The following is a 20,976-nucleotide window of genomic DNA, read 5'->3' as shown; positions in this document are numbered from 1 at the left end:
GAAAATTCTGGGGAATTCTCCCCCTGGCGACAAATGTGGGGAAATGAGCATAAATGTGTAAGTCCCTAGAAACTAATTCTTCCCAAGAAGTCCCCCACTACATTAGTGATGCAAGTTTGACTGGGGTATATTAGAGATGCAAATTACATGAAAAGATGTTATATTTTATGTTAAGATTGAGAAACCGTGCTTATAGTGGAAGGTATGTTAATGATGCAAACATATTAGCGAACTGGGAGTGGTCACTGGTCACCTGCTAATTTTGCGTCATTCCGCTAACGCTAGTTGAGCCAGTTATTGCTTGAAGCGTCATAACTTCGGTATAACTATACATCATTATTTGTTGGCTATTAACTGAGATCTGATTTCTTTATCTTTTAAAGAAGACTTAATATAAGAGAGATGGTAGCATCGTCTTGGTGTCATATCTGATCAAAGCGGCCATCCTCCAATGTCCCAACTTACCCCGCGGCGGGGGTCAGTTGGGCCAAGGCCTAAGGCAAGTTGGTACACTAGGAAAAACAGTTTATCTAAACACATTTTTATTCATGTTTCACATGAACAATCATCGCTAATCCATGCGGGCATTAACGACAAAACACAAACGTTTGCAGTACTCCTGCGGCAAACAAAAAGGCACACACAACGACACTAGAAGAGAATATTTTCACAGCAAGAAAATCACTTTTGGTACCTGAAACACATTTGTAGCGATTATTAACAGCACTTACCTCAGCACGCGCCGACACCACGTTGACAAACAGACGGCGTTACTGTTCATGTACAAAATAAGTTTGAACGCCAACTGTCGAGAAGTATTGGAAATATCCCTTCCGTCCCAACTTACCCCCCCCCCCCCTGGCACCAACTTGCCCCGGTCACCCCCACTTCACCTCTATCACTCAGCGCCCCAGGGGGCGGTTCTGGTCAACACAGGTGGCCAGGCTGTGGGGCGCCGCCGACCGCCTGGCGGAGGCTGCCACGTAGCCGTGCTCCCCGGTGCGCGCGGAGCGGCACGGCCGTCCAGCGGGCCAGCGAGCGCGCCCCCGCACGTTGGTGCTGGTGCGACGGGCAGTGCTGGTCGGCTGGACCGGAATCTGGGTGGCGTTCCGCCGGCAGCCCTGCGCGCCTCCAAACTGGTGCAGAGCGGACTGGCGGCCAGCAGTGGGCAGCTGGCCCCACCTCTGCTGAAAGGCAGCGGCAGCCCTCTCCCAGGTGTCGTCCTGGACGACTGCCTCGCACATGAAGGCTGCCCACTCCTGGATGAACGCCACGGTTTGGCGTGTCCGGTCATCTGAGCGTCGCTGCTCAGCTCCACTGACAGCCGCCGCCGCAGCGGCGGGGTCCTCGAAGTCCATTGCGTCGTCGTCGTACTCCTCGGGACTCGGCGACGGCTGGGGCTGCGCGACTCCGGGGGCGCTGGCGGGCGTGGGGACAGGAGGTGACGAGGTGGACGGCTCGGCGACCAGAGGGTCGAACCAGTTGCCTGGCAGCTGCTGGCTGGTCCCCATGGCGATGTCCATCAAGGCCCTCCGCGTCTCCTTTGTCGCCGTCGCCTCCGGCACAGCGCCAGTCTGCTGCCGCACGGCTCGGAGGTGTTTGCAGCCGCCAGTCCGCCGGTTCATCCTGCAGGTGCAGGCGCCGACGTTCAGGTCCACCAGGTAGGTGATGCCGACCGACGTCAGCGACTTCACCTGATAGGTGAACTCCGTCACCTGTGGGAGGGGCAACACATAAAATCCTGTAAAATTCGTATGTACAGTCTGTCTTAAAAGTACCGCGCAAAGTGACGGTGGATCCATCAAGCCTTACTGAAGAAAGGCCTGCTTTACTTTGAAAGTCACCGAACCAATTGACCTGGGGAATGGACGAGAATATCAATTGCTTTGATGACTCAAATTGAGCAGGCCCTTCCTCGGTCAGGCTTGATGGATCCACCGTTGCTTTTTCGCGGACTTTTAAGACAGACTGTACAACATAAACTGACGGACGGTTACTTGTACGAAAATCCGAACCTGTTCATTCGCCCCAGTACTGTCAGCTTGGCCTTTTAAAACAGACCCCCAAAGGGAAAAAAGAAGAAACAAGAAAAAACGCGAAACGAGTCACGAGATGTGGCACACAGCGCCAACACCACGCGGCCCTACAGTGGCACAGCGGTACAGTGACAGACTCTTGTGTGTGAATGCACAGCAATGTGGTTTATTGGTGCTTAGGGGTGCGCCGATTGCATTGGTCACTTTGCACAGCCATGTGGCAGTACGGGTGGGACCAGCATTGGAAAACGAGCTGTCTTATGTGACCTCAATCAGTTCTCGTGTCATGCAAAATACCTGCGTCACAGTGCCCGTTTCTTGGCTGGTGCCGCCGCGGACCGGTGCCGCCCGCTGCCGGCCGTTGGCCACGTCGCACGCCCTCCTGGCGTAGTGCTTGCTGAGCTGGACCGTGACGAAATCAAACAGCTGCAGCAGGTTGAACGCCCGAGTCCTGGAAAAACAGCGCGTGTCAAGCGAATATTTCAACAATTTCTTTGCAGCTATAATTAACGGTAGACTGCCATCGTATGGACACAATAAGGCTTTCAGAAGAGCAGCCAAAAGCACAACTAACAATTTCACAACCTACCCGAAATGCGAAAGTTTGTTTTTCTTCCACATGTAGGGTTAACAGAAATGTAAAACCGTGATATTCACAAGTTAATCCGTGTTAATCCATGAAAGTCACAAGTTAGTAATTAACGTCTTTGACGAAGGGATGTATGGTCCAATTCCGTTTCGGGGGCTTCAGGCTCTGAACTTTGGCAGACACTGGGGAGAATTGCACAGTCCTAGGGATTTTGATGGTGTTTTCGAGAACATTTTACCGGCTAACTCTCAGCCCTCCGACCTATATTGAAAGGAAAACTACTCCCCTGCTTTGGCTTTTTTTCCAATTATTTGTCTTTATTAATTGGAATTTGTCTGTAACTGCAACTTTGACATTTCTTCAACATTTGCCACTTTTGGGCAACCTTACAACTTGAAATATTTTAAAATAGTAATGAATCTATCGCAATACCTCCGGTCACCGAAACAGTTTTACAATCAACTTTAGTTAAAAGACAGGTTTGTCTATGAACGCCAGGTTAACTGTTTTATTTATTGAACCGCAATTAGGTGAAACATATGAATAAAGACTGACCTGTAGAGGACAGCGTCTTTGAGGACTCTGAAGGCGGACTCTACGATGTTGTTCGTGTTGTGTCCCCGGGTGGGGACATCCGTGCGGAGACACAGCGCCCACTCTTGACGGCGGGCAGCGAAACCCTGCAGGTACTGGTCCAGCAGTGGGTAGCGCTCGCCCCACTCGGTAGCCACCAGCTCCATCGTCGTCGCTATCTCCGCCTCATTGTTGGCGTACACGAGCTGTTTGGCTAGTGCCATGATAGCCTGCCTGTGCTGGAAGAAAATGCACAATTTAACTGGTATCCGAGTGTGGGAGGCGGGAGGGGTGAAGGGTGAAGGGTGAAGGTAAATGTAAATATAGGGGGTGTTTGAGATGAAATTAATCAAACTCATTTACGTTCTTTTACAGCTTTTAGACCAGTATCACTGCATGTCTATTCCTGACTGCCAGCCTATGCCTGTCTAGTCTATGCCTGACTGCCTGCCTATGCCTGCCTCTGCCCAGCTGTCTGCCTGCCTCTCTCTCTCTCTCTCTCTCTCTCTCTCTCTCTCTCTCTCTCTCTCTCTCTCTCTCTCTCTCTCTCTCTCTCTCTCTCTCTCTCTTTCTCTCTCTTTCTCTCTCTTTCTCTCTCTCTCTCTCTCTCTCTCTCTCTCTCTCTCTCTCTCTCTCTCTCTCTCTCTCCCTCCCTCTCTCTATGTCTCTGTCTCTTTCTCTGCCTCCCTCTCTCTCCCTCTCTCTCTCTCTCTCTCTCTCTCTGTGTTTCTCAAAAAGGGGTAATTAGACAAAAATGAACGGAAATTCATTCCCAGTAGAAACTACTCACTTGCTTGTCGATGCCATGTTTGCCGTTGTGAAGCCATCGCCAGACGGCCTGCAGCACGTGAAACGTGCACAGCAGGAGCCGCGCCTCAGGCCACACCGCCGACAGCGCGTTCCGCTCGGCCTGACAGTCGTCCGTCATGAAGCACAGAGGGCCGCGCCTTCCACGCCCGCCAAAGGCGCCTGTCAAAGAAGCATTCTCGGTCAAACACGATATTGGATTTTATACACCAATGCACAACTGACTGGACAATTCAGAGTTTAGCCGCCAGATATGGGAATTCATGGCAAATGTAGGTATATCGTACCGTCTGGTAAAATCCCGACGAGCAGCCGGAAGGCTTTGTCCACCACGGCCTCGGTCTCCGAGGTGGAGACGATGACACCGAGAGGCAGACCACCGGCCGGGCTCCAGCACATCAGCAGGAAGACGCGCTGGCCGTGCCGGTCCATCCCTCCTGAGGCGTCGACGAAGACCACCTCTCCCGCGTCGGGGAGCGTGTGGACGCGCTCCATCAGCGGCGTCACCGCCGCGATCACCGTCTCGCCGTCCTCGACTGAGACCGCCGTGCGGACGTCCTTCATGTGGCGGATGAGGTCCATGGTCTCCTCCTGGGTCGAGGCTGGGTAACGCTCCCGACAGTGCTTGTAGTACAGGCTGAAAACACATTGCATTGTCAATTGACTTCCAGCTGCAAGTGGTGGTCAGTTTCATTTTGTGATAAAATACCGATTGCATAACAGTGTACTTATGGTTAAGCTTCAGCTGTCCCACTTGTTCCTGATTCGTCCTAATCAAAATATAGCTTACCCCTCAGCGCATTGAATTACACAAATCCAAGGTGAAAATAATGTTAACCTGCGCTGGGCCGGAAGGGGGGCGTCTAGACGCCATTCCCCTTCAGGTTTTTCACGAAAAGCAGGAAAACGGAAATGACCCTGACACATAGGCGTACGTAATATGATTATCGATAGCTTTTACTAAACCAGAGTGCATTTATCGCAGCGTAAAATGTTGCGAGTTTTTAGCACAACACAATTCATAGATAACAGTAGAACTGGATGTGACACGAAAACAGGCAGATTGCAATAGGGGACCCAAAAATTGTCAATGGCCAGATCAGTCTCGGATCGCAACCACATATCCCAGACATGCGGCCTTCTTTTCTGAGTAGCCCTATCATCTCTGCTCCGTGTAACGATCAATTGCATCTCATATATGAGAATCATGTGTAACTTTATAGGGAAAGTCTTATTATTTCAGATACTGTCCCTACAGACTTGCTAACTTGTGGCAGTGTGGCTTTGCATCAAGCTGTTAAAAACTTACTAGTAGACGGCCATCCGATCTGGGACAATGGCTCGGTCTGCGGCCACCGACGGGTAGGCGCTCCCATGCTCCTCCTGAAGCTGTAGTTTCAGGGTCTCCAGCGCCGTGGAGGGCGAGTGGTGGTGCTGGAACAGCTCCATCAGCCGGGCCTTCGTCAGCTCAGAGACGCGTCGATGTCTCAGAGCGGCAGCGTTGTCCACGGCGTGGTTGTGGGGCTTCTTGTTACATGTCACCCGTAGCTCGTAAGCCGCGCATGGGTCTGTAGACCTATTCCTGGAAAGGGAGGATTCGTCAACAAATATAAAAAAACACGAGACGATGGTGTTATTCAGAAGAAATTCCGCTCCTTCCACGCACTTTTATAGGGTACCAGCAAGAAACCTTTTGAGGCAAGGAACGAGCGAGGTGAAATGTTTCGGATTATCACCGTTTTTAGTTTTCTGAGCCAAGATTGGCACAACTAAGAAAGATAGCGACTTGAAATCTTTTCGGCAGCGAACTCCTTCATCAAATATGTAGTTTTTTTTTTTTCAATTGCGGTTGATCGTTTGATCAACTAAGGCGTTTGTAAAAAGCAGGGCTGCGGAGTCGGAGTCGGAGTCGGTCGGAGTCAACAGTTTTGGTCGGAGTCGGAGTCGATCTTTTTTCTTGGCCAGAGTCGATAAGATTTTACCGACTCCGGCCATGTAGTCCGAAAATCGCCTTTCATCAAGTGAAATTGTTGTCTGGTGAAAGCAAAATGGCAATTATCCCGATGATCCAAAGTGGTCAGACAACAAAATCGACCTACGATTTTGATCAGCCTTTTCTTTTCTCCCGAAGTTCACGTCTCTGCACTGGTTCGGTGAACCAAAGGACCAAATAAATGCTTTCCAGAACTAATAGGTCGGAGTCGGAGTCAGAGTCGATTTTGTGAGGCCGGAGTCGGAGTCGGAGTTGGCTAAAGTTGGGTCGACTCCGCAGCCCTGGTAAAAGGTGCCAATGACAAAAGACGGTGAGAAACTTGCCGTTTTGGAATGTTGGCGACAGTCACTTTCAGGCGCAGGGGGCACCCGGTGTCCTTGGCGGATTGGTTTTTCCTCGGACGACTCGGCTTTTCTGGGACGTCGTGGTGACAACGAAGCCTGGCCTGAAAAAAAAAAAATTGACAACATTAACAAAAGTGATGAAATCAATTGCCACTCATTAGTCCGTCATTTAAATGAGGATGAAAGTTTCTCGATTTAAAAACGTTACCTTTTTAACTGACCCTGATCATGGTGTTTCATTAACCCGCACCTTCCTGCGATATAAAAGAGTAAAAGTTACTGGGTGCAGTGGCGCACCCAGGGAGGAGTCAGGGGGACAAAGGGGTCAGCTGACCCTCCCGAAATCTAGCGGGCCCGCTGGTAGGTGCCCGTCCAGTCCTCCGAGACACCCGGTATGACGGCTGGATGACTGGTCCTCAGTACGCGGCATCAAGCTGGGGATTCATGCAGCCAGCCCAGGCCGCCGGGCCCTCTGTCAGTAGACCCCGACAGGCTTTCATACGGCGGGTCTTTGCTGAACCCTCAGGAGGCTCTGCACCAGCAGAATTTTCCATTGGCGGGCCCAGGTCGAGTGCTCGGGCAAAAGTACCCCCCTGCCGAGCTTTACACGGCGAGCCCAAACTGGTATTTCATAAACTAAAGCTCTCACCCAGTACACCACCCTTTGGCCATTCGACATGGAGTCGTACGTCGTCAGGGTGATGTTGGCGGCCTCTTGGTACAGCTGAATCCACTGCAGGGCCGATTCCTTTGACGCCGGACATCGGTAGGCCACAGTGGTGCCCTCCATCAACTCCTGAAACGAAATAATGCAAGGTCTCACTGGGGTATTCTTGTCTGGGACCAATGCACGATCGTATTACCGTAATAGTCAGCTATAATGCAGATGACAAATACTTAGTGACAAGACGCGTTATATTCAAATACAGATCACCGCACACACCACTCATACCAATAATATTGTCATTCACAATTGATAAAACTTTGTTACCGAAGCCTGTGGGGAAAGTTGATAGTTCCATTTTAAAAATGGAAGTTTTCATTCATGAAATGATTGCAACATGGCTCAAACCAATTACATATAATATGTGTTACTGCAAATTGAAATTGCCATCATCGGCAATTGCTATTGCTTTAAGCAAATTGCTATATTTGATGCTCACCGGTTCCAGGTCAGGAATCATATCAAGCTTCTCGCACAAGATGTACTTGGCATCAGCCTTCCAGATTACTTGGAAGTGATCCTGTTGGAAGAAGGAATGTTCCATAAAGTTAGTGGCGGACTTGTACCTATTCAATATTTAATATCAATATAGTAACAATGGTTACACGACTCATAATCTTCACTTACAGCATTTCTTAAAAATTACCTATGTAAAGATTATAATTCTGCTGGTGATACCTATAGCCATGTGGGTAAATGTCAAGTTTAAGTCCTAAGCAGATTTCATGGATAATTTTTTCATATTCTTACATTATTTGGCCGGTACACATGGAGGTCCCCGCTTCAAAATTAGTTAATTTTGAATTTAGTGTTTCCGACCATTATTTGACATCCTGAATCCAAAAATGATACTTATATGTCTCGTAACTAAAAGAAAAACATAATCAAACCTGAACTAACCTTACCTTTTCACCTATAACCTACCAATCTACTACCTACAAACCTACAATGCAACCTAAAACTTACAGCCTAACGTAACCTAAAACATAATTTTTTTGCTGTTACAGATTTGTATCAACAGCGTCACAGTTATAGTTAGGACCTAAACTTGACATATACCTGTATTTCTTGCGCCCTAACCCACAACAACAGCAACAACAACTGTATTTCTTGCAAAGAACATGCACCTAAAATGGAAATACTTATTAATCACCAACCTTTTCCAGCATCTTGAAGCATATATAGGCCTCCGCAATAAACGAGCAAACATGAGACACGAAAAAGGCGCTTTGGATTAAAAGGCGCGCCAGTGGCATCGGAAGAGCTGCCAGATCGGCTGAAATCCCTAGCGCGATTTCGCTTTTTTCCAAGGTGCCTAGAATTCCTCTAGGAATGGCTGAGCCCTATGGTGAATTCAAAATACGCGACCCGGAGAGCTGACCCGCGCGGCCGCCGCTCGGCTGCACCGGCCGGCCGGACGCGGCGCGGCGGCTCGGCCCGGCCCGGCTGGTGAGCGGAGTGGACCTCGGAGCGGTGTGGTATAGCCTTGCGGGCCGCTCAGTGGTCGACGGAAGCACGCCGAATGGTCAGATTCATCTCCCGCTGGGTCTGACCAGGTTCGGGCAGTGCGGTGACCGACAGAAGAGTAACGGTTCGGCTAACTTTTGATTAAACAACGGGATGTCCAAATACTATAGTGTGCTCTTATGATGAAGTCAGCTGATAGTGTCAGTTGATTCTGACTTTAAGCGACAGGAACCTATTTGATTGTAAGTGAACGCTTATCACTCAAAACTATTTTGAAGGAGACTGAAGGTCAAAATTACGCAAGTTTCCGCGTTGGTGCCCCACCCTTCTACGTTACGTCGGGGTCCCACGCTGTATAATCCGCTCAGTACCACCCTAAATCCACTACTGTTGCAGCTACCTTCCAATGCTTCCTAAAAAAAAAAACAGCCGCCAGTCCCGGCCGTGCAGCGTGCTGCGCACGACAGTCGCTTAGCCAACTACACGGGTCATTACTGGCCTGCATGACCGGTATCACACGGGCCATTTGACGCCCGGAACATCGCCAAGAAAAAACGCCAAGTTTGGCTTTTTCTGCTTGCTGGGCCACTGAACACCAGCGAGAAGCGATCATAAATATAGCGGAGCGAAGCGCCACTCCGTGAGGTTTCTGACTCGGTCGAGCGACTTCGTCACATGACCAATACCCGACCGACGGAATCTGTGAACTCGCGATGGCTTCCGGTATTGCAGCGGGTAAATCCCAGTCGGGTGTTTTAGCCATACAGTCTCCTATATGCCGCAAATAGACTGTGGTGTTGTTCGAAACACAATGAACGCCTGACATCCCTTACACAGCCACAGGGAGCTGAGTGCTTCGATTAAGCGCCCCTGTTTCCGCTTGTTAACACGGCCAAACAACGATGCTGGTGCTTGGCTATGCAACCATATCCGTAAAACGGGGGCGATTTGCTGCCGTCTGTTGTTCTGCAAACCAGGCATAGCAGAAACATGCGTGCTGGTAGGTATGAATTGGGCATGTCAGCTTTCTGCACGAAATAGTGGAAAGCTAGGCCATGCTAAGTGACTGACGTTAGCATTAAGCAATTATGAGGAAGGCGGTAAAATTGGTTGCTGATATTAAATCGGCAATCAGCAACAGGAAATATACGTACAAAACGGAAGAGAGAGAGAGAGAGAGAGAGAGAGAGAGAGAGAGAGAGAGAGAGAGAGAGAGAGAGAGAGAGAGAGAGAGAGAGAGAGAGAGAGAGAGAGAGAGAGAGAGAGAGAAGAGAGAGAGAGAGAGAGAGAGAGGGGGGGAGGGGTGAAGAGAGACCGGAGGTGACGTAACATGAACGGCCACACGACACAGGAAGCCCATCTTGCGTGTCTGTGTGCGGATGTCCCGATACAGCATTGTGACCCTGGAGCGGGTGCTTCGATACTATGGCCCTGGAGCAGGTACTCTGATACAGTGACCCTGGAATTATCATGGGGTGCAGTGACAGCCGCCCCGCGGGCCAGGAACGGGAGGCCACGCTCCGTGTGATATGCCATTCACTGAGACGGCAGAGCGGACGACCAATCCCAGCGCGCACGGCTCGCCGGCCGTCGACAAGTGAAGCATGTATCAGGGCCTCCTCTAACATACCCACTGGGTGGGCAAATGCCCACCCAGTCACCACAATTGCCCACCCAGTGGCGTCGATTTGCCCACCCAGTAGCAAATGCAAAAATCCTGGTCCGGCCGGACGTCCGGTACTACCTTTCTGGTCTTAAGCAAACTGGATGCTGTTTGAAGGTCAAAAAAAGTTTTCTGGTTGCCCGATATTCAGGGGCGTAGCCAGGATTTCCTCAAGGAGGGCGCCAACCGCACAGGGGCCCAAGATAACCCCCTCAAAATCCAAAAAGCCATCTGGTTGCATCCAATATTTTTTTGGAGGGAGCCCAAATAAATAGGAAAAAAATATTTATTAACAAAAATATTAGAACTTAGGGGGTAAGCAGTCCATGGGCCCTGTTAGATAGGCCCACGAATAGCTTCATAGAGTCGCCAGTCGGTTTTGAGGGCGGTCTGAGGGCCCGTAGGTCGGATGAGGGTTCTTCAGACCGTCAGAGGCCCCTACAGCGCATGAGAGCCTCGTAAGCCGTCTGAGGGTCATATAAGCCGCCTAAGGGCCACTAAGACCGACAAAAGCCCTCCTTGCACTTGCAGAGGCCCAGTCATGCCGACGGAGGGCTCTCTTAGACAAACTAAGGACCCGTTCAGGGCATTTGAGGGCTTCCTCAAACCGATAGGGCCCCCTCAAATCGACAGTGGATCCGATCCGAGCTCCCTCAAACCGATATAGGGTCAGACCAACAGTCGGAACGCATTGATTCTGTTTACACACCGTTGGACCCAAGTTGGACCCATCCCATCCAACTGGCCCCCTGGTTTCAATAGGGCCCCAAGGCTCTAAAATTGGGGCTCTCTTGGCCAAAGTATAACTACTCAGCTGTGTCAAAGGATCTACCGCAGGGGCCTTTATGTCGCCAAGGGCCCACTGTGTCAGCCAGGGGCCCCTATAGAATAAGGACCCCTGGCTTCCAGGGGGGGCATGGTCCCTTTGGCCCCCTCCTTGGCTATGCCACTGCAGGTGAGAAACGTTCTTCCAGGCGACCAGGGGGCAGGGGCCAGGCGACCAGGCCCCCAGGCGACCAGGGGCCCCCAGGCGACTAGCCCTCAAGCGACCGGGGCCCCCTAGGCGACCAGGGGCCCCAGAAAACCGGGGGTCATCGGATGAGTGCAGGGGCCCATTGGGTCATCAGAAGGCCAGAGAAATGAAACTTCGATATCAATTTTCTTCCGAGTAAAAGACGTTTTATCCAGTGTTTGAAAAAAATATCCCGGGGCCTGAGGGGCTCTCCCATGGCGCGTTTTGCGCTCAAGGGAGGGGGCCATTGCCCCCGTGGCCCCTCCCCCTTGGCTACGCCCCTGCCGATATTGTTATTCATGGACAAAGCCAGCTAAATCTCTAAATACGGCTGAGCTGAACAAATAAGCAAGAATCATTACCGGTTCGGGTAGCCTTTACTACAATGTATTATGTTAGTTAGCCCTCGCCCGATGAGGGGGGTTGATGCACCCCCCTAAGGTTTTTCACAAATAACGTAAAAACGGCGGCGCTCAAATTTCGCATACCCTCTGGGGCAACCTTTTGGCACTTGTCCTGAAAATTTCAGGTCTCTAGTCTTTTCAGGTCAGGTCACCAGGTCACAAACCCGGTACAAGGTCAGGGGAAAATTGGACTAACAGTTTAGCGGCAACCGAATGCCAGAGTTTTTCGTTGATAGCGTGAGTTCTATAGCACGTAGCGCTACCAAATTTAAGACACGACTTGGAGCATCTGTTTGTCACTTGGCCTTGGAGTTTTAGGTTCCAGTGACCCGAGGTCAGGTCACAAGGTCACAAAAACTGGTGCATTGTCAAAATAGCAAGAATACCGAATAAGAATACCTACCTACCACGCAGTTTGCAGAGGGCTGTAAATGTAACTCTGGAACGAATCGCTCGAGCATTGCTAACCATAAAACATACGACAAACGTTAACTTTGCAAACTATCATCTTATTTGCAATAACGGCACTGCTTATTTCGCCTCACCCCCGCCCCCCCCCCCCCCCCCGGTAACAGGTTATGAAATTGGTTGAACCCCAAAACAGTGGCTGGATCACGTCTGTCAAGACAGCCTCAGATTCAGATTCACTTTCAGAATCACATTCGGACCCCCTTAGATTTTCATAAAAACTGGTCCATGGGTACAGTTTTGGACGCTGATTCCAATGCTGAAGTCTGTTTTTCGCCACATATTATACTTTGGCCCCTAGAGGCATTCAAAGTTTTTTTGGGGGCGAAGGGGGACCCCCTTAGACTTTCATAAAAACTGGTCCATGTGTACAGTTTTGGACGCTGATTCCAACGGTGAAGTCTGTTTTTCGCCACATATTATACTTTGGCCCCTAGAGGCATTCAAAGTTTTTTTGGGGGAAGGGGGACCCCCTTAGATTTTCATAAAAACTGGTCCATGTGTACAGTTTTGGACGCTGATTCCAATGGTGAAGTCTGTTTTTCGCCACATATTATGCTTTGGCCCCTAGAGGCATTCAAAGTTTTTTGGGGCGAAGGGGGACCCCCTTAGATTTTCATAAAAACTGGTCCATGGGTGCAGTTTTGGACGCTGATTCCAATGGTGAAGTCTCTTTTTCGCCACATATTATACTTTGGCCCCTAGAGGCATTCAAAGTTTTTTGGGGGAAGGGGGACCCCCTTAGATTTTCATAAAAATTGGTCTATGTGTACAGTTTTGGACGCTGATTCCAATGGTGAAGTCTGTTTTTCGCCACATATTATACTTTGGCCCCTAGAGGCATTCAAAGTTTTTTTGGGGCGAAGGGGGACCCCCTTAGATTTTCGTAAAAACTGGTCCATGTGTACAGTTTTGGACGCTGATTCCAATGGTGAAGTCTGATTTTCGCCACATATTATACTTTGGCCCCTAGAGGCATTCAAAGTTTTTTTTGGGGGCGAAGGGGGACCCCCTTAGATTTTCATAAAAACTGGTCCATGTGTACAGTTTTGGACGCTGATTCCAACGGTGAAGTCTGTTTTTCGCCACATATTATACTTTGGCCCCTAGAGGCATTCAAAGTTTTTTTTTGTGGTGAAGGGGGACCCCCTTAGATTTTCATAAAAACTGGTCCATGTGTACAGTTTTGGACGCTGATTCCAATGAAGAAGTCTGTTTTTCGCCACATATTATACTTTGGCCCCTAGAGGCATTCAAAAAATTGAATGCCTCTAGGGGCCAAAGTATAATATGTGGCGAAAAACAGACTTCACCATTGGAATCAGCGTCCAATACTGTACACATGGACCAGTTTTAATGAAAATCTAAGGGGTCCCCCTTCGCCCCAAAAAAACTTTGAATGCCTCTAGGGGCCAAAGTATAATATGTGGCGAAAAAGAGACTTCACCATTGGAATCAGCGTCCAAAACTGTAACCATGGACCAGTTTTTATGAAAATCTAAGGGGGTCCCCCTTCGCCCCAAAAAACTTTGAATGCCTCTAGGGGCCAAAGTATAATATGTGGCGAAAAACAGACTTCACCATTGGAATCAGCGTCCAAAACTGTACACATGGACCAGTTTTTATGAAAATCTAAGGGGGTCCCCTTCCCCAAAAAACTTTGATTGCCTCTAGGGGCCAAAGTATAATATGTGGCGAAAAACAGACTTCACCGTTGGAATCAGCGTCCAAAACTGTACCCATGGACCAGTTTTTATGAAAATCTAAGGGGGTCCCCCTTCGCCTTAAACAAACTTTGAATGCCTGTAGGGGCCAAAGTATAATATGTGGCGAAAAACAGACTTCACCATTGGAATCAGCGTCCAAAACTGTACACATGGACCAGTTTTTATGAAAATCTATGGGGGTCCCCCTTCGCCCCAAAAAAACTTTGAATGCCTCTAGGGGCCAAAGTATAATATGTGGCGAAAAACAGACTTCATCATTGGAATCAGCGTCCAAAACTGTACACATGGACCAGTTTTTATGAAAATCTAAGGGGGTCCCCTTCCCCCAAAAAACTTTGAATGCCTCTAGGGGCCAAAGTATAATATGTGGCGAAAAACAGACTTCACTGTTGGAATCAGCGTCCAAAACTGTACCCATGGACCAGTTTTTATGAAAATCTAAGGGGGTCCCCCTTCGCCCCCAAAAAACTTTGAATGCCTTTAGGGGTCAAAGTATAATATGTGGTGAAAAACAGACTTCACCATTGGAATCAGGCATCAGCGTCCAAAACTGTATCCATATGGACCAGTTTTTATGAAAATCTAAGGGGGTCCGAATGTGATTCTGAAAGTGAATCTGAATGCCTCTAGGGGCCAAAGTATATGTGGCGAAAAACAGACTTCACCATTGGAATCAGCGTCCAAAACTGTACCCATGGACCAGTTTTTATGAAAATCTAAGGGGGTCCGAATGTGATTCTGAAAGTGAATCTGAATGCCTCTAGGGGCTAAAGTATAATATGTGGCGAAAAACAGACTTCACCGTTGGAATCAGCGTCCAAAACTGTACACATGGACCAGTTTTTATGAAAATCTAAGGGGTCCCCTTCCCCCAAAAAACTTTGAATGCCTCTAGGGGCCAAAGTATAATATGTGGCGAAAAACAGACTTCACCATTGGAATCAGCGTCCAAAACTGTAACCATGGACCAGTTTTTATGAAAATCTAGGGGGTCCCCCTTCGCCCCAAAAAACTTTGAATGCCTCTAGGGTAGAGTTCTGCACGGCTGCAATTTTCCACAGCCTAGCCGCCCCGCAGCCGTGGCTCCACAGCCACAGCCGCCCACAGCCGTGGCAAACTGTGGGCAGCCAGCCGTCAGCCGGCCGTGAATACTTTAAATGAAATGCAACCAAATAGTATATAATAAGTTGTTTTTGGTTGAAACATATAGCCAAAAGCACATTGCAATGGGCTATAGATTCTCAAGCTCATGAAGCATCATAGGTTAAGTGGTTGTGTATCTGGCTTTAGGCTGAAGGCCTGAAGCCTGATGCGCAACGCATGCCTACACAAGCCCTTGCAAGGGGTTAAGAAAAATGGTTAGGTAGGTACCTACATCAACAGAAAACATAAACAACGAACCAGAATAGAAGCACTAGCAGTGTAGACATCTAATGCCAAATCCTGAAGCATGGTTGTGGGACAGAACGACAGACCCTGATGCTTTTCATTATCAATGTTAGGTATGGAAAATGAAACTGAAGTTGATGGACTGTCAAACAGTGATTGTCTAGTCAAAACTCTTGCTTCTTTCTTACCTTGCATATTTTCTGGGGTGTGATATTGATATGCCAGGCTTGAAGCAGCCTTGTGAGCAAGTCTCAAACTAATTTGATATGCAAGGCATCAAAACACTAGGGAGCATCCAAGAAAGAAAAATATTGATCTATTTTGATTTTTCCAAATAATGATCTTCGCTCAAATCCCCAAGGACGTGCGAGCCACAGTTGCCTCTTTCAATCAAAAATTTTATTTGAGTTGTTAATGACGTCAATAGCATAGAAGTGGCAATAAAAATTGTTTTGTGTCACTATAGACAGCCATAAAATTTATATTTGCTTAATAATAATGCCAAACAGTTAAAAATTTGCTCTCAAACAAAGATTGAGTATCAAATTTTAACATTTTCAGAAGAAGACGTCATTTTATTAGTAAAGTCAACAGCTCGCGTAAGAAATATTGTGTTCAGGGTTTTCACCGTCATGTGAATTACGTGTTCAGGGTTTTCACCATCATATGAATTAACCGTGAGTAAGGTTCATGCTCACTTATAATCTAATTCCATTGGCTTCGTTGATCAGCATTTTCTGTTAGCGGTCACTCACACACCAGTTAGAACATAAAACGCCAGTTTTATATTATGTAATTGGACTTGCCGAAAATCCAGAAATACATCTAAGAGTTATTTAAGATAATATTTTTATGAAGCCTTTACCTGCCTTTGCCTAGGCGTAATTTCTTTTTCTATTACCTGAAAGAATTATTGAATGCTCGTCTTCAATAGCTGTAAGGTGCTCTCCTAATGACCAGGTGAGATTGATTTGAGAGGTATGTGACAATGCAACATGTTGGATTTTCTGAAACTGTCAAGCTCTTGATGATGAAGGAACAATTGGTACCTATAATTAGTATTCTGTACCAGAGTGCAAACTCCCCTACAGCAAATGGTAAAACCATTACAGGTTTTCAAAGGCTTCACTTCACCACTTTCAATGTTGCTGGGCATCCTTTGCATGATTTTTACAGGCTAGCCTGCTTATCAGAATTTAAGATTAAGGATTTAGAATTTTATATTTGAGTACTTAAGATTGAGCTTGAAATCTCACAGCCGTGGCCACAGCCGTAGCCGTGTTCTTGGAGATATTTGCAGCCGCCCCGGCCCACAGCCGTGGGGCTGCAGCCAGCCGCGGCTGCAGCCGGCCGGTGCAGACCTCTACTCTAGGGGCCAAAGTATAATATGTGGCGAAAAAACAGACTTCACCGTTGGAATCAGCGTCGAAAACTGTACACATGGACTAGTTTTTATGAAAATCTAAGGGGGTCCCCCTTCGCCCCAAAAAAACTTTGAATGCCTCTAGGGGCCAAAGTATAATATGTGGCGAAAAACAGACTTCACCATTGGAATCAGCGTCCAAAACTGTACCAATGGACCAGTTTTTATGAAAATCTAAGGGGGTCCCCCTTCGCCCCAAAAAAACTTTGAATGCCTCTAGGGGCCAAAGTATAATATGTGGCGAAAACAGACTTCACCATTGGAATCAGCGTCCAAAACTGTACACATGGACCAGTTTTTATGAAAATCTAAGGGGGTCCCCCTTCCCCAAAAAACTTTGAATGCCTGTAGGGGCCAAAGTATAATATGTGGCGAAAAACAGGCTTCACCTTTGGAATCAGCGTCCAAAACTGTACACATGGACCAGTTTTTATGAAAATCTAAGGGGGTCCCCCTTCGCCCCAAAAAAAACTTTGAATGCCTCTAGGGGCCAAAGTATAATATGTGGCGAAAAACAGACTTCACCATTGGAATCAGCGTCCAAAACTGTACACATGGACCAGTTTTTATGAAAATCTAAGGGGGTTCCCCTTCGCCCCAAAAAACTTTGAATGCCTCTAGGGGCCAAAGTATAATATGTGGCGAAAAACAGACTTCACCATTGGAATCAGCGTCCAAAACTGTACACATGGACCAGTTTTTATGAAAATCTAAGGGGGTCCCCTTCCCCCAAAAAACTTTGAATGCCTCTAGGGGCCAAAGTATAATATGTGGCGAAAAACAGACTTCACCGTTGGAATCAGCGTCCAAAACTGTACACATAGACCAGTTTTTATGAAAATCTAAGGGGGTCCCCCTTCGCCCCAAAAAAACTTTGAATGCCTCTAGGGGCCAAAGTATAATATGTGGCGAAAAACAGACTTCACCATTGGAATCAGCGTCCAAAACTGTACCCATGGACCAGTTTTTATGAAAATCTAAGGGGATCCGAATGTGATTCTGAAAGTGAATCTGAATCTGAGGCTGTCTTGACAGACGTGGCTGGGATCCACCCTTGGGCAGGGGAGTAGCGAAAATTTTGCCCACCCAGTGAAAAATCCTTAGAGGAGGCCCTGGCATGTATGAGCGGAAAATGAGCCGCCTCGCTGTATTCCAAGACGCAGGTGCCTTGTGCGCCGAACAATGCCAGAACGCCGGGCCCCACTGAATATCCGGCGGTGACGGGGGCTGCTCAGAGGCGTGGCCACGGTAGTCACGGATGCGCGATATGAGAACCGTGACTGATTCAACATGGAGGTCTGCTGTGGTATCAGGCATGATTACCGGCATCCGTCTCTCCAGTCACGGCTAGTTAGATGTAATAGTGTAATAATGTAATTGCACTATCGGTCTCAGTGAAGCCATCTGACAGGTTACGGTGATGTAAATTGGCCGCGAGGCAGATTTGGGGTGACGCTACTTTTCTGGAAAGAAGTTTTAATTACCGGTGTTTTATCATACCATGTTTTGATTTGCTTTTTGAATCTAGCGCCTATACACAGATATTTGAAAGTCACATATTACTGGAGGACGACAATGTAGAAAGTATTGACTGTTAGGCCTAGGGTCCATTTGATAAAAATGCAATCCTCTAGCCGGGTACCAAGTTTTGCAGTGTCCTTCAGTACCATCCTGAGCTTGTTTGCGAGTGTCTCATCCCTTGAAGCATCTCAGACGGACGGAGCCGTATTAGAGCTGGCAGCTTCAGGCTCTGGCGCCCACAAAACGGCGTGAGTCGCAGCAACAACCCACCGCCTCCGCGGCAAACAGATGCCAATCACGCTGACAAAGCGCCGTGCTCACCATCTGAGCGGCAAGACAGTCCATCAGAGGAACACGTGCCAGGTAACGCACGCTCGAGAAGTGATTGATTTCACCATCGCCGCCCCGTACCGAGAGCGGCTCCGTCTGCTCGAGCTATGAACGACCCCAGTCATGACCGGGCACAGGTCGAGAGGCGCGTAACAGCGCACGACAGGCCTTTAGCCATCGCCGGCCGCCGGTTTAACTGCCCCCGCGCCACATCGTCAGCCGTTCGCCCGTACTCCGAGACGGCCGTCAGCCGCGGTCTTCCGCACGACCCAGGGCCGACCCGCGCTCTGGGACGTGCCTGGCAGCCTTCCAGGCCCGCTCTGCAAACTGACCTCGCCGCAGCGCCGGCAAGACGACGAGCACCCGTCTTCTGCGGCGGTGAGGTCGCGGGATACCGCCCACCGCGCACACATCCAGTGGCCTTGTGAGACGTTCCAGCAGGCTGCGACGCATGACGCGGGAAGCTCGGCACACGAAACGGCACGTGAATGACACCCGAAAACAACATGCTGGAAAACAACCGCGACCGAGCTACCGCCGACCCCGACGGACATTAGCTGATGGCGTGTCGAATTGCGATACCACCGACGCTACCGACTGCGAAGGCACGGGAAGGGAGGGGGGGGGGGGGAGGCGGACGGATGTGAGACTAGCCTTGACTTCGTCGAAATGTATGCTGATCTTGACACCTGGCCTAACACATTAGAATATGAATGTCGTTTGTTCTAGAGGTGGAATTGACCCGGCGTCGGTCTCACACCGTCAGCTACATAAATGAACCACTGCCTTTCTGTATTTGATCTGTTCCATACTTCCATAGGCATTTCTGGTCAATGCTGAGCATCAATAAATGATGTTATGGATTGTCCTAAATGAGTTGGTTCGGCACGTCCTTCTTATATTGCAAATGCCGATGTCTGGTAACGTGTTTGACGTCTCGCGATCTACGACGTTTCGAAATAAAAATGATGCGGTGATAATTCGAGACAATTGTCCCAAGTGCATGAAAAAGTGCAAATTTGGGAATCACCACTCTCGACGTGCTCATCTCTCTAAGCATCTCTAGTCTCATCTCTATCTCTAAGCATTGAGGGCACACTTATTGAACAGAGAATTTCCGAAATGCAAAGGTTTTCAACATCGCAATTTACAATACTAGATATTGTAAATTGCGATGTTGAAAACCTTTGCATTTCGGAAATTCTCTGTTCAAGAAGTGTGCCCTCAATGCTTAGAGATAGAGATTTTTATCATTTTACAAGTTGGTATATTAGTCCGATTGCAGCAGCTACCTAAACATAAAGCCGTATCGTGCTACTTTCAAGCAATTTTTGCATTTATGAAATTCTGCCATCGGATATTTCTAATGCGCTTGATAAATTTTTAATAAAGATTATGTTTTTTGCAGTATTAATCGAAATCAAAACAGTTGCCGTCCTATCCTTCTGGCACCTAGCAACTGGAGTAAACCCTGTAGGCCCAACCACCCTCACTGCGCCCCACTCACCTGGTCCACCACCGTTGACCGACCGTCACCCGTCACACAATCCTCGCCCGTCCCTCACCGCTCCTCACCCGGCCGGCGCCGGCGCTGCACTGGCCCGGCGCTCCGCCCGGCGCACCGCGCGCCCGGCGCTCGGCCGCCCGTTCTGGGTCACCCGCGGCGGTCAACCGACGGCTGCGACGCTACCCCGGCGACGATCCACCGCCGCGAGAAGACCGGCCGGGGGCAGCCGAAACCACGATCGGCATCCCGTCAGTGCCGTCGGCGATGGTTTCACTCTTCATGGAGTGCGCCGCACCCCGGCGTGGCGGTCACTTTTTAGCCGGGCCCCGGGGGTGGCCGCCCGCCACTCGTGCTGCAGTTGGCTTTCTCTGGGTGGCGCAGCCGAGTCCCCCGGCAGGGATAAGGATCGCCGGAGAAAAGGTGTCTGGATGAGGCCCCTCCCGAGTCTTCATATGGCGAGAAAAAAGTGTTTTGAAGCGTCCCCGAGCCGATGTGGAGATGCCGGACGATGTATTTGAATCTTATTGTTATGCGGTCGTTTGTATTCAGTGGCGAAATGATGAAGGAAGCCGTATTGGCTTTTAAGGAAGCTGGCCAAGAATATATCTAAACTCACTTTCAGTATTTCAAAACGTCTGCCGACCTCCTTTATACTAGCAGAGTGGAGACCGTGTGGGCTTCAATGGTTTGCAGATCTTTTTAAGCGGTCTTTTGTTTTTCTGTTATCAGTCTTTGATACTTAAAGGGACCCTCCCACCTTCAAAAAAGTTTATGAATTGGCATGAAAGTGATGTCGCTCGGTTCAGAAAGAGCAAAAACGAATATCTACCAAATTTCACCGAAAAATATTCACCGTTTTTCAAGATATTAGACTTTTACTTTTGTTTACTTTTTTGGGATCTCCGCTGTTTCTAGCGACTTTAATTTAGAAGTGCGGCGCTTGCGGCAGATGTTGCGCGCAAATAGCATATACCACCGCGTGCTACAAAACGTTTTAAT

General features: G+C 48.7%; 2 protein-coding genes across 2 annotated transcripts; both read right to left on the bottom strand.

The window, feature by feature from the left end:
• Positions 1–529: 529 nt before the first annotated feature.
• LOC122394527 lies at positions 530–2,972 on the bottom strand. Its single transcript, XM_043391465.1, has 2 exons — positions 2,334–2,972; positions 530–1,715 (listed from the first exon to the last, which is right to left on the bottom strand). Exon 2 carries the CDS (start codon positions 1,623–1,625, stop codon positions 903–905), a length of 723 nt encoding a protein of 240 aa, XP_043247400.1. The 5' UTR covers positions 1,626–1,715; positions 2,334–2,972; the 3' UTR covers positions 530–902.
• LOC122394528 lies at positions 2,295–20,749 on the bottom strand. The gene is made up of 10 exons (XM_043391466.1): positions 20,717–20,749; positions 8,224–8,300; positions 7,506–7,586; positions 6,992–7,138; positions 6,322–6,443; positions 5,315–5,587; positions 4,293–4,642; positions 3,989–4,167; positions 3,181–3,437; positions 2,295–2,487 (listed from the first exon to the last, which is right to left on the bottom strand). Exons 2-10 carry the CDS (start codon positions 8,233–8,235, stop codon positions 2,295–2,297), a joined length of 1,614 nt encoding a protein of 537 aa, XP_043247401.1. The 5' UTR covers positions 8,236–8,300; positions 20,717–20,749.
• Positions 20,750–20,976: the final 227 nt, after the last annotated feature.

The sequence above is a fragment of the Amphibalanus amphitrite genome, unplaced genomic scaffold (assembly GCF_019059575.1).
Source record: "Amphibalanus amphitrite isolate SeventyFive unplaced genomic scaffold, NRLGWU_Aamphi_draft 000596F_arrow, whole genome shotgun sequence".
NCBI lineage: Eukaryota > Metazoa > Arthropoda > Thecostraca > Balanomorpha > Balanidae > Amphibalanus > Amphibalanus amphitrite.
Note: the sequence above shows the minus strand (reverse complement) of the source record. Positions and strands in the feature narration are given on the sequence as shown.

Coding starts and splice junctions, on each gene's coding strand:
- LOC122394527 (XM_043391465.1), bottom strand. CDS start 1,625: ATGAACCGGCGGACTGGCGGCTGCAAACACCTCCGAGCCGTGCGGCAG.
- LOC122394528 (XM_043391466.1), bottom strand. Junction 5,588..6,321: donor GTCGCCAACATTCCAAAACG/GCAAGTTTCTCA, acceptor CTCCCTTTCCAG/GAATAGGTCTACAGACCCAT. Junction 4,643..5,314: donor GATCGGATGGCCGTCTACTA/GTAAGTTTTTAA, acceptor ATGTGTTTTCAG/CCTGTACTACAAGCACTGTC.